The 12,437-nt window shown below is 40.4% G+C and overlaps 1 protein-coding gene across 16 annotated transcripts in view; it reads right to left on the bottom strand.

Moving 5' to 3' along the window:
• AOPEP (aminopeptidase O (putative)) overlaps positions 1-12,437 on the bottom strand; it is a 179,395-nt gene that overhangs the window by 85,959 nt on the left and 80,999 nt on the right. For all 16 annotated transcript variants that reach the window (XM_083403418.1, XM_083403405.1, XM_083403408.1 and 13 more), the window contains one exon: positions 12,222-12,282. In XM_083403418.1, the coding sequence (XP_083259544.1) occupies positions 12,222-12,282 (61 nt within the window). The remainder of the gene's footprint in view (positions 1-12,221; positions 12,283-12,437) is intronic.

The raw sequence follows: 12,437 nt of genomic DNA, 5'->3' as shown, positions 1-12,437 counted from the left end.
TTTATACATATGTACCTGTATGGAAATATGAATGGAATGGAAACCTGAATGGAAACTACTTTTCTGACGTGACCCACCTAAAATTGGTCTTAACCACTCAGTTGGAATTCATGTGATTAGCCCCCATCCCTATAGTTTGGTCTTTTAATTATTACCACATTTGTACTCAAAATGCTTGCAGAAAAAGTACTTTTCGCACAGTTCACATAATGTGGCTCCAGAGTGACTGGTAAGCTTCATGAACAAGCAGTTTCCAGGTTTCCCTTATTCAGACAAATGCAACATGTTCAAAATATGCAAATCAGTGGTGCGAATCACTTTCTATCTTAGAAATGCTACAGAAAAGATACATACATTACTAATGTTAACATTTCTTTATTTAGTGCTAGGAACTGCTCAGAGGGCAGGGGTTATATGAGCATGCTTTGCGTGCAGAAGGTCCCAGGCTCTCCAGGAAGGACACGGAAAAACCGCGTGCCAGAAACTGTCTCCATATAAGGCAGCTTCCTGTGGCCCAGCAGGTTTAAAGTCTCACAACCTGATCCTTAGGGTTACTACAGTCCTTTTGCATTTCACTGTCTCAGTTCTGGCCCAATATGTGATAACAGTGTGGTTATTATGCAGACATAACCGGATATGCATATAAATCAAAGCAATGGGAATAGCCTTGTAGCAAGGAAAAGGCTGTTTCTAAAAGGAGATATGAGTTCTAGATCGGCTATGACGATGCACCAGTAATAAGAGCTGCCCTTCTAGACCACACAGTCCGTCTAGTGTGGCATCCTGCTCCCAATAGCAGCCAAACAGGTGGCTCTGGGAAGATCACCAGTTTATACTGAACAGTGGCAGCGAATGAGATGGGTTATCACATTAAACAGGGATGTGTGTTGGCATCACAGGAAGATACAGCACCTCAAAGTGAAGAGCACAGCCGGCATGCCTATTTTTTATATTCTTAGTCTTAAGAAAAAGTGAAAATTATTTGAATGCTAAAGAGTCTTGAAATGTACCATGAAATATCAATTTGAAATTGTGGTGCCCTCCCTGGAGAACACCCTTCCATTAGATGTGAAAGAGATAAACAACTATATGACTTTCAAAAGACATCTGAAGGCAGCCCTGCATTGGAAAGTTTTTAAAGTTTGATGTTTCGTTATGTTTTTAATATTCTGTTGGAAACCACCCAGTGTGGCTGGGGTAACCCAGCCAGATGGACAGGATATAAGTAATATCATCATCATCATCATCATCACACCACCTGCAACCGGATCCTTTTAACTGGGATCCAACCTGGGGTTTTCTGCATGCAAAACACATGCTCTGCCTTGGCTTTTCCCCAAGGATTTGTTGGGTAGTATCTGTCATCAGCCAGGCCTGAGTCCACATGTAGCTCTTTCTTTGAGGAGTATGCAGTAAACTGTGAGTGGCTGGAATACAGCACATCACATACCGTAGTTTTCCAGCTCCCTTTCCCATTTGCATCTCAGTTATAATTGGAGTGTGAGCCTTGCCTCCCTGCAAAGTACCCAGTTTCAAGTGCTCTACATATAAAAAATAAAACACATGTCACTCAGTGTAATTTTAAATGCCCCCTATACTGTTTTAAATAATTTGTAAGCTAACCTGCATGCTCTTTAGGTAGAAAGGCAGCATGAAAATGATTTAAATAAAATAACAATTCCAAAATTTTCTGTATGTGCCTATGATCTCCCACAAACATACTCAAGAATCACGCTTAGAAATAAGAGTTAAGCTTGTATAAACATTTGGTTGTAGCATGGTGTCCATCTAAACAGGGTCAGCGTCATTTACTTTTATTAGCCAATCCCATCTAAATAATAAAAACCAAAATACCTGTATTTTATAATTTGGAAATAATAGATTTGTATTACAACTACGGAAGTGTTTTGCAGTGCTTGTGGCCATGCTAGCTAACGAACATCTCTAGAATCAATAGAAGGCTATCATTGGCAGGCATCTCTTTATACCTATTGTATTTGCAACCGCACCGTCTCCACTTCAATCTATCAAGGATCTTTGATGCTGAAAACAGTCAGTGCTGAGGAAGGTCACGCTGTCTGAAGTGAACTCAGCTGCCCTCTTTTATTGGCATGACAGAAGTCTCCAGAGACTGAAAATCTTGGCAAAGAGCTAGAAAGGGGTGGAGTGTAAGTATTTACTGTAAATGGCCATCATAAGAGTTTCTCTGAAATGAGCAGACATGCATTGCCCTGTGGAGCTATATACTGCTTGAATCCTGGGAGGTATTTTCTGGCTTCTTAGGACAATGAGAACAGAAGCTAGGAGCTAGGAGTGGCTATTCACCACCACATTAAATTCTACAGCCACCTTATATACTTTATAAATCAGCAGCCAAGTGGCTGAAATTTATTGTTCCTTTTTTTTTACGTGTGTGTTTTTTTTACTGTTTATTACTGTATACAGAGGAAAATGTTCACACTGAATATTTGTGTGAGAACTTTAGTAAACGAGGAACAACACGACTGCCGAAGTGTTCTAAAATAAAAGCAGTTAAGGGGCAGCATATTTCTCTTCTCCTTGAATTGTTTTGGATGGCCAAAGAAAACAGAGCAAGAGTTAATTGGTAGCTAATCTCTTTGCTTTTCTTGGGATGTTTTTGCAAGGCCCAGATTAAAATAGGCTTTTAATATAATGCAGGCTCAGCTGTGTCCATATTAGGAAAGTCTCAGCTCACATCCCTGTGCAAGAACGGACCTTTCCTCCCTCCTCTGTGTTTCCACCCCTTGCATATGTAGGTGGGAGAGAGGGAGCTTGGGAATGTGAACTTGATCCAGCATTGACCAGCCAGGCAGCAAACTCTTATTGTTCTGTAGATACCAAACATATTTCCTTTCTACTAGGGATAAACTCAACCATTCTGCACATAACACAGCTTTTGTGCTTAGCAGTGTGATTAACAGAAAAAGGCGAACCACAAAGAATATTCAAGCTTTATTAAAGCTACCATAAACACCTTAGGGATCCAGTTCATAGGCTTATTCAGAAAAGAGAACACATGTTCCCATTTCAGGCTCTTGTGAGTAATGCTGCCTCAGGTATACTATACCTTTATTCCTGGACCTCATTGTTTTATGGGGGGAGGAACAGTAAGTTTTCATAACTAGATTTTCTGCTTCAATGTGCTAAATCTAAATTCTGGATTGTACCCAATGATTGTACAAATGGAAAGCAGTTTGCACAACTGATCTTTTCCCTCTTCTCCTCCCTCTGATTGCAGGGGGGAAGCTGACAGGAGCTGAGGAGGCTCCAGTCTCTCTTGTGATGAAGATAACATTGACGAAAATGTAAATGGGGAAGCCGTAGAGCTAGGCATTTTGAGTGCAGGGACACTGAATAGCAATTCAGAGAGGCCCACACACTACAGGTGATAACCTAAGTGCCAGAGAACTTAGAAGGGTAAACTGGAGGACTTGGTCTTAGACGATGGCCTTGATATAGTGGGCATAACAGAAACCTGGTAGAACAGGGAAACGTGGTGCAACATGGGCATATCTGGATATGAGCTTCAGAGGAAGGACAGGGAAGGATATACAGGAAGTGAGACCTTAAAATGAAGAATGAAATCAAGTAAACATCCCAAAGTGGAAATGTTGTAGTACTGGATGTCTTCAACTACCCTCACATAGACCGGCTATGTATGTGTTCCAGTCATGACAAAGAAGTAAAATTTCTAGATACCCTAAATGACTGTGCCCTAGAACAGTTCGTCATGGAACCGACCAGAGGATCAGTGACCCTGGACTTAATCTTGAGTGGTGTTCCAGGACCTGGTGTGCGATGGAAGTTTGAGCTAATTGGGAGCAGTGACTAGAATGCTCTTAAATTAAATACACATGCTAATGATCAATTGCCCCCCAAAAATCCAGTATGGTCACATTTGGTTTCAAAAGCAACAATGAACCCACCATGAACTAAGCCCCCAAATGAGAATATTGGTAAAAAGCAAGTTGAAGCTAAGAGGGTTAAAGCACTTCAAAGCACTTGTAAGTTGGAAGTTCTTTAAATGCATGGTATTAGAAGATCAACTGGAGTGTATGCTGTAGATCAAGAAAGGTGAGGAACAAGAAGATGCCAGCATGGTTAACAAGCAGAGCCGAATGAGTTATTAGAGGCAAGACGGCTTCCTTCAAAAAACTGAAGTCTTGACCAAGTAAAGGGGGGGGGGGGAGAGCACAAACTTAGGCAAAAAGAAAAAGTGCAAGCAGACAGTAAAGGATACAAATTGGGGGGGGGGGGAGCGCATTGTTGAAAACATTCAGAACAACAAGGCATTCCTTAAATATATTAACAGCAGGAGAACATCTAGGGAGGCAGTTTGACCCTTGGATGACAAAGGAGTCAAAGGTGTACTAAAGGAGGATAAGAGATTCAGCAGAGAAGCTGGATGAATTATTTGAACCTGACTTCATAACAGACGATATAGGGCAGATCCCAGTGCCTGAACTAACTTTTGCAGGAGGGCAGTCTGAGGCAGATTGTGGTGATCTCATTGACAAGTCTATTAGACAAAACAAAAGCTGACAAACCCCAAAGTCCACATAGCAGCCACCCAAGAGTTCTCAAAGAACTCAAATACCTGAGGACTGGAAATCAGCCATTGTAACACCAGTTTTTAAAAAGGCGTCCAGGAGGGGGATTCTGGAATGTAGCTTAATTCATGGAGGCTATGCTCTGCGTCTATAGTTGCAGGCAGTAAGAAGTCTAAAAACCAGTTGCCTATATGCATCTGGTTGGTCACCGTGAAAACGGGATGCTGGACTAGATTCGCCATTCTTTCTTGAGCCCCCCAAAAGGCTCTCCAGAAGATTGGGGGCCCCCCAGAGCAGCAGGGGAGGCAGGATCTCCTGAAATTGGGCAGAAGAACCTTGTACAAGAAGTATTCTGCTGTCTGCAAGATTCCTCTGCCTGGTATCAGAAAATTCTTAAAGCAGACAGGAGGGTTCCCAACCCTCTGGAGAGGTGTTGCGGCTACAGGAGCTGTAGAGGGGGAAGAGAAAGATTGTGTGCACAAGCTGCCTTCTGGCCATGGAACCAGTGGATGTAACCTTCAGTGTATAAATCCACAGTGTAGTGGTGCAAAAATTAAGTGTAGGTGAGTTTAAGTTTCAAAATTAAGGCACTGGGTAGACTAACTGTCAAGCTTCAGTAGAGCAGAAAAAAGGGAAACAGTCTCCAAATGATGGGTTATAAAATATGCTTACTAGGCAGAAAATCTGTATTACCCGTTTTGGGGAAATGTACCTGACCTACACAAATAATGAGGGTTTTAAATGGTTGCTTCAGTTTAACTGTCCTCATTGTGTGCAGATAAATCATGCTCAAAACCAAAGTCTCTGAAAGGCACGAGAAAGAATGAGAAGAAATAGCAAACATTAAATCTGGGCAAGAGTGGTGATCCAGAATGGCTTTTACTTCTCTGCTGAATACATCTCACAATTTTAACTAAACAAAGAAAACCCCCAACAACTTTGAAATATAACTTATATATTGTGAAAATATGCTTTTGAGCTACAGTATTATGCCTATTTAAAGGTAAAGGACCCCTGAGAGTTAAGTCCAGTCGCGAACGACTCTGGGGTTGCGGCACTCATCTCGCTTTACTGGCCGAGGGAGCCGACATTTGTCCTCTGACAGTTTTTCTGGGTCATGTGGCCAGCATGACTAAGCTGCTTCTGGCAAAACCAGGGCAGCACACGAAAACACTGTTTACCTTCCTGCCGGAGTGGTACCTATTTATCTACTTGCACTTTGACGTGCTTTTGAACTGCTAGGTTAGCAGGAGCAGGGACTGAGCAAAGGGAGCTCTCCCCGTCACAGGGATTCGAACCACCAACTTTCTGATCAGCAAGTCCTAGGCTCTGTGGTTTAGACCACAGCGCCACCCGCGTCCCACGCTATGCCTATTTACCTGACAGTAAACCCAACTGAACTCAATAAGACTTATTTCTGAATAGACACATGTAAAGGATTGTACTGACATTCTCAAAATGCATTCATCAGGCATTCTCTCAGACTAGGAAACAGCCAAGGTTATGAGCAATTCAAGAAATATTTTTCAACATCACTTATATTATGTTGAAACCTTTAAAGTAAAAAATATAAAATGAACTGTATATGTTCCAGCAAAAAAATATACCTTGAATTAAGTGGGCGTTTTAAAAATTTAAGAATTTTCCTTACTCGGTAAATGCATTCCCTAAAGTCTGGAGGACAGATTTCTAATAACCATAATTAGACAATAATAGCTGATTATACCTCAGTGCTAACTCAGTTTCCTACTCATGCTGAAATGTCCAAGAGGCAGCCCAAACAAAACCAGAGATTTGCTAAAAAGATATGTAACCAGTTACTGCAACCTGATTATAGATTCCCATTAACAGAGAACATAAAGATCATTGTGAGTATCAGTAGGAAAATGTTTGGGCCTGATATTTGGAAGAATGCCATTTACCTCTGCTTCATTCATTAAAAAATGGTGACAGAAGTCTTTAGATTAGAGCCTTCATATACAGCTTTAGATTAGAGCCTTCATATACTAGTGAATATTCATAATTTGTTGCAAGTGAACTATAAAGAGTGTAGAGCTGATGCTACTATTAGGCAGAACGAACAGTTAGCCCCAAACAGCTGGGCTGGGATGTCATGAAAGGGTGACAAATGGTTGATTATTTAATTGATTAGATGTGCTTGTAGGATTTTCTGCCTCAGGTAGCAAAATAACTTGGCCAGTCTTGGGTAACTTGACTTGGGGAGGGGAGAGTGTCATTTGCTGTTCTATCTCAGGCAGTAAAGTATATTGGGCTGGCGTACTTAATATAGCACTATAATACAACAATGAATGTATTTTATCATGGCAAAGATCATTCTATTCCCAAGTAAGTCCGTGTAGCAAAAGTCCCTTCTAATTCTAATTTAAAGCTTCCCATTTGCAGGTTCAGCTCATTTTATGGCTTCCTGTTGGGCAAAACTGAAGGATTAGTGGCTAATAGCCTCTTTAATTTCTCTCAGTGCCAGTTTCTTTTCCACTGGCAGGTTTTAATTATGGACTTATTTATTTATTTACAATTGCACTATTTTGCTATATAAGGTGTTTTTACTTTGTTATTAAAAATAATATAAAGAATGAAAGGAAAAATAGTTAAAATCTTCCCCTTCCATGGGAAGATAAAGCTAAATAGGGGCAATTTAGAGAGACAATTCAAAAGACAAATCAGAGGCTATTGACAAGTTAAAAAAAACAAGTTACTGGGTCCAATGGCACCCACCCAAGAGTTCTTAAAGAACTCAAATGTGAAACCAGTGATCTTCTAACAAAAATATGTAACTTGTCCCTAAGATTAGCTTCCATATTTAAGGACTGGAAACTGGCCAGTGTAATACTGTTAAAAAAAAAGGAAGCCTGGGAGATTCAAGAAATTACAGACCAGTTCATGTGATGTCTGCTCCAGGAAAAATAGTAGAATGCAGTTTTAAAGATATGGTTACCAAGCGCATAGAACATGGGTAGGCAAACTTGAGAGTCCCATGGACTGCAAGAAGATCAAACCTATCCATTCTGAAGGAAATCAGCCCTGAGTGCTCACTGGAAGGACAAATCCTGAAGCTGAGACTCCAATACTTTGGCCACCTCATGAGAAGAGAAGACTCCCTGGAAAAGACCCTGATGTTGGGAAAGATGGAGGACACAAGGAGAAGGGGACGACAGAGGATGAGATGGTTGGATAGTGTTCTCGAAGCTACCAGCATGAGTTTGACCAAACTGTGGGAGGCAGTGGAAGACAGGAGTGCCTGGCGTGCTCTGGTCCATGGGGTCATGAAGAGTCGGACATGACTAAACAACTAAACAACAACAACAACAACAGGCAAACTAAGGCCTGGGGACCAGATCTGGCCCAATCACCTTCTAAATCCAGCCCGTGGACGGTCCGGGAATCAGCATGTTTTTACATGAGTAGAATGTGTCCTTTTATTTAAAATGCATCTCTGGGTTATATGTGGGGCCTGCCTGGTGTTTTTACATGAGTAGAAAGTGTGCTTTTATTTAAAATACATCTCTGGGTTATTTGTGGGGCATAGGAATTCGTTCATTATTATTTTTCAAAATATAGTTCGGCCCCCCACAAGGTCTGAGGGACAGTGGACCGGCCCCCTGCTGAAAAAGGTTGCTGACCCCTGGCATAGAAGAACAAGTCTTGCTGAAGAGGTAGCATAGATTTTGTAAAGATATGCCTAGTCTAACTAACCTGTTAAAATGACAATAAGCCTATAGATACAAATAATCAAGTGTACTTAGCTGTGTACTCAGGATTTCAAAAAGCTGTCAATGAAGTCCCTCACCAAAGAGTCCTGAGTAAACCTAGCAGTCATGGAATTGGAGAAATCCACTTAAGGATCAGTAATTGGTCAGGGGACAGAAAGCAGAGAACATGAATGAATGGAGTTTTTAGAATGGATGGGTGTTCAGTTGTGTATTCCCCCAAGTCTCAGTATTAAGTTACATATGTATAATGATCAGGAGCTATGGCTGAGCCAGGAGGTGGCCAGATTTGCAGATGACATCAAGTTCTTCATGGGGGTAACAAAAAGAGGGGGATTATGAGGAACTACAAAAAGATCATTCTGAACTAGGTGTATGATCATTAAAATGGAAAATGTGATTTGACGTAAGCAAGTGTAAAGCTTCATTGGATAATGTTGTGTTCTAGTATTATTGGGGGGTGCTATCTATATCCACTTTCTGCACACCATGCATAATTTTATAAACCTCTATCATGTCCCCCTTACCTTTTTTTCTAAACTGAAAAGTTGCAATGTGGAACTCTGCAAAAAAGTGGGAAAGGATTGTGATTCAAGAGAAAGGAGCTGGTGTGGATGAATGAGGAAAATAAACGTTTCTCCTCATTTGCAGAGACATAGTTTAATAGGCAGCCCTGTATCAGTAAGTTTTTAATGTTTGATGGTTTATTATGTGTTGATATATGCTGTAAGCAGCCCAGAGTGACTGGGGAAACCCAGCCTGATGTGTGGGGCATTATTATTATTATTATTATTATTATTATTATTATTAATGATCACAAAAACAAAAAAGAGCAAACATACTCATGTCTTTTTCAAAACAAAAAACCACCAGCATTTCCAGCAGAGACAGAAGAAAACATAGGCCAACCAAAGAGGTTTAGTCAACTATATGAACTGATTATAGGGCTGGGTTGGTTGTGACTTGTTTGAACAACTGAGAGATGCTTAAAGTGGGCATGGCAATTGTTTGTGCATAGTTTAACATCATCCATTACTTTGGGTGGTGCACTAGTAAACAGATGACAGAAGAGAAAATGTATGTTGAATGGAGGGGGGGGGGACAACTTTGTTCAATGATTAAGGCTTGTTCTAGTGTGTTTCAAAGAATGCAAAGAAACCACAGCTCTTGAAATGTTTAAGAGCAAACAGGAGAACAAGAACAAAAAACTGGAATGGTTGATTTCAGGAGTGTTGGGGAATTTAAGGCTGCACCATTGCTTAATAGGTTCTTTCCAGCTCTAAAATCAGCTGTTTCTGAACTACTCCATGTCAATTACACTCACAGACCAGAATTGCTGGCATTAAGTCATTATTAGGCTAGTGGAGGATGAAAAGCTACTCTTGTGGTGAGTCACTTCGTGAGGTTGCAGTACATCCTGATCTGATAAACAGCAAATTCAACAACACAATGTAGTTGACCTTATTTAACCCAGGCCCAGCAGGTTTCAGGAAAATGCCCTCCTGAAATCTTCTGTGTCTCACACAATTGCTTGTTTTTCAGCACATGCATATAATGTGATGCACAGGAAAACCTTACTGCGATCCCGTCACTAGACAAACTTGCTGCTGTATTGGGGAGGGGGGGAGAGAGACCACTACAACATGTCCAAATTTGTAGAAGAAACCTTCAAAATGAAGTGGGAAAGGTTTAACAAAACAGCACCTTCCCTAATTCATGACAGCAGGCTTTATTTTTAGCAAAATATTATTCAAGATTTGCACCATCAAGCGTGAGGCCAGAATATAGTTTATAGAATCATAGAGTTGGAAGAGACCACAAGGGCCATCGAGTCCAACCCCCTGTAGGAAAAGGCTCTTTTATATTGGGTGGTGGGTTTATTTTTTAAAACAAACAAACAAACAAACATTGATTGCCCAAACTGCTCTTACATGGGGCTCTCAGTGGTTTCCATCCATGTTATTGATGCTACTTAGATTTGCAATGCTGTAGCACCTAGTATTTGCAGAATATTAAATGGTCCCATATACTGGATGGTTGTGAGTTTGGATGGTGCTTGCTTACAGTGAAGACAAAATAAACTGAACAATTTTTGAAGGGAGACTCTTCCTTAGGTGATGAAGGGATTAAAGAGCTCATGTGAGTTCAGAGTGAGGCCTCTGAACTCTGCACCCTTCCTCCTCTTCCGGTTATGGTCTTCTCTCTTTCTTTGCCCCCTCAACCAGCAGTGTGGCGTGGTTTGTCACACCAGCCGTCACCGCCAACGCAACACTAGCCTTGAGACTCTTTGTGAGGCTGGGACCAGAAAAATGCACCTGGGACCATTGCACACAAAGCAGGATCTATGCATTATGTAGGATCTGCAAGTATGTAGCTAGAAATATAAAAGTAACCATTGTGGAAATCCTTGACTATTAATCGTTCTTGTTCCATTTGGAATGGTTTTAGATATTTTATCATTGCAGTGGTTTTGTATCCTATTATTGTAACCTGCCCTGGGACCTTATGTTGAAGGGCAGGTGAGAAACCTGAGGAACAATCAAACAATACAATACAATACAATACAATACAATATTAAGCAAGCACCATCTGTACTTTGTTTTGAATGCCTTTTTAAGGCCCTTCTGTTTACATGAGCCTTTTCTGATGTATAGCTTAATACACACATTATTGTGGCTCGCTGTCCAAATGTTAAGGACATTGCTGTTTTATGGATGCGTTAGGTTCACTGCCTAGATACTTTATTCTGTGGTATATAAAACAAGCAAGTTTCAAATTACACACACACACACACAGCAGAAGACTAAATAGCCTATTTAAAGTTACAGCCCAACATCCAGCATTATTATTATTAATGATCACAAAAACAAAAAAGAGCAAACATACTCATGTCTTTTTCAAAACAAAAAACCACCAGCATTTCCAGCAGAGACAGGAGAAAACAAAGGCCAACCAAAGAGGATTTAGTCAACTATATGAACTGATTATAGGGCTGGGTTGGTTGTGACTTCCGGCATCCTCTGCCCCAAAAGGACACAATAAAGAAATTAGTATTTAAGACCTGTTTGAAAGAGCTCAGAGATCAGTTCCAAAACTGATCTGTATGTACCTACCCACCCACCAGCTGGCTGATGCTGTCAGATGAGACATTGTCAATCACTTGTTCAGCGGTTTCAGTTCTTTGACCGGTTCTGTCAAAGCTGACAATGTCAGAAATCTGCTAAAGGGTGTGTACGGAATTCCCAGTCCAGCAATGGGAACCACATAAAGAGCATCTGGTGCTGGATAAGGAAGTTAAAATCAGGCACCATAAGCACAACATCCATTCGCATAAGCAATTCCTGATCTAGCAGAGGATAGGTGGTTGGGTATCCTGTATATAAATGATATCTTACTACCACATAGTGCATGAGAATTAAGTCAATTTTCTAATAAGAATTTTGGAGACTTACACAAAACTTTCTGTACTTGGTACAATGTTAAGAAAAGTTGCACACCATTTAACTACCCTCACTACAGACAAAACAGTCAATAAATTTAAAATTTAACAAATATTTAATTTCCCCCCTCTTTGGCAAAAGTAATCCACAAAACTGATACCTTCCTCTTTTTAAAACAAGATGTGAAGCATCACTACAATACTGCAATAGAACAGTTTCCAGTGAACAGTATGTTTAGTAATAAAATAAGGTTTAAGAGATTTTCCTCTTGGCGGGATCTCTTTGAGGAAGACAGAAAATGAAATCTGCAACTGATAAAAATGGATTCCCATATGTGTGCAGCCTAAAGAGCTAGAGTGGATATCATTAAACCTGGGTTTTTATTTTATTCCATACCTGTTACCATACAAACAGTAATTTGAAAAACATGCTCAACAAATTCATAATCTGGATCCTATTCAGAACAGATATTTTGCATTTACCTTTGGGATTCCTGTGCAGTCAAGCCACTTCTGGAAAACGTTTTCAACTGACAGGCCATACCTTCCAAGAAAATTAAAAATTAACCTTATTCATGGAACATACATAAAATATGTCGTTAAACAACACTTTGTTAGAAACGAGGTTTGCAATCTAAACAGTGATATCTCAAACAGATTTGAGCCTGGTTTTGTCCTTTCTAATTACTAATGCCTGAG

This window comes from Podarcis tiliguerta (assembly GCF_965153285.1).
Source record: "Podarcis tiliguerta genome assembly, chromosome: 11".
NCBI classification, from domain to species: domain Eukaryota; kingdom Metazoa; phylum Chordata; class Lepidosauria; order Squamata; family Lacertidae; genus Podarcis; species Podarcis tiliguerta.
This window is presented reverse-complemented; position numbering and strand designations above follow the sequence as displayed.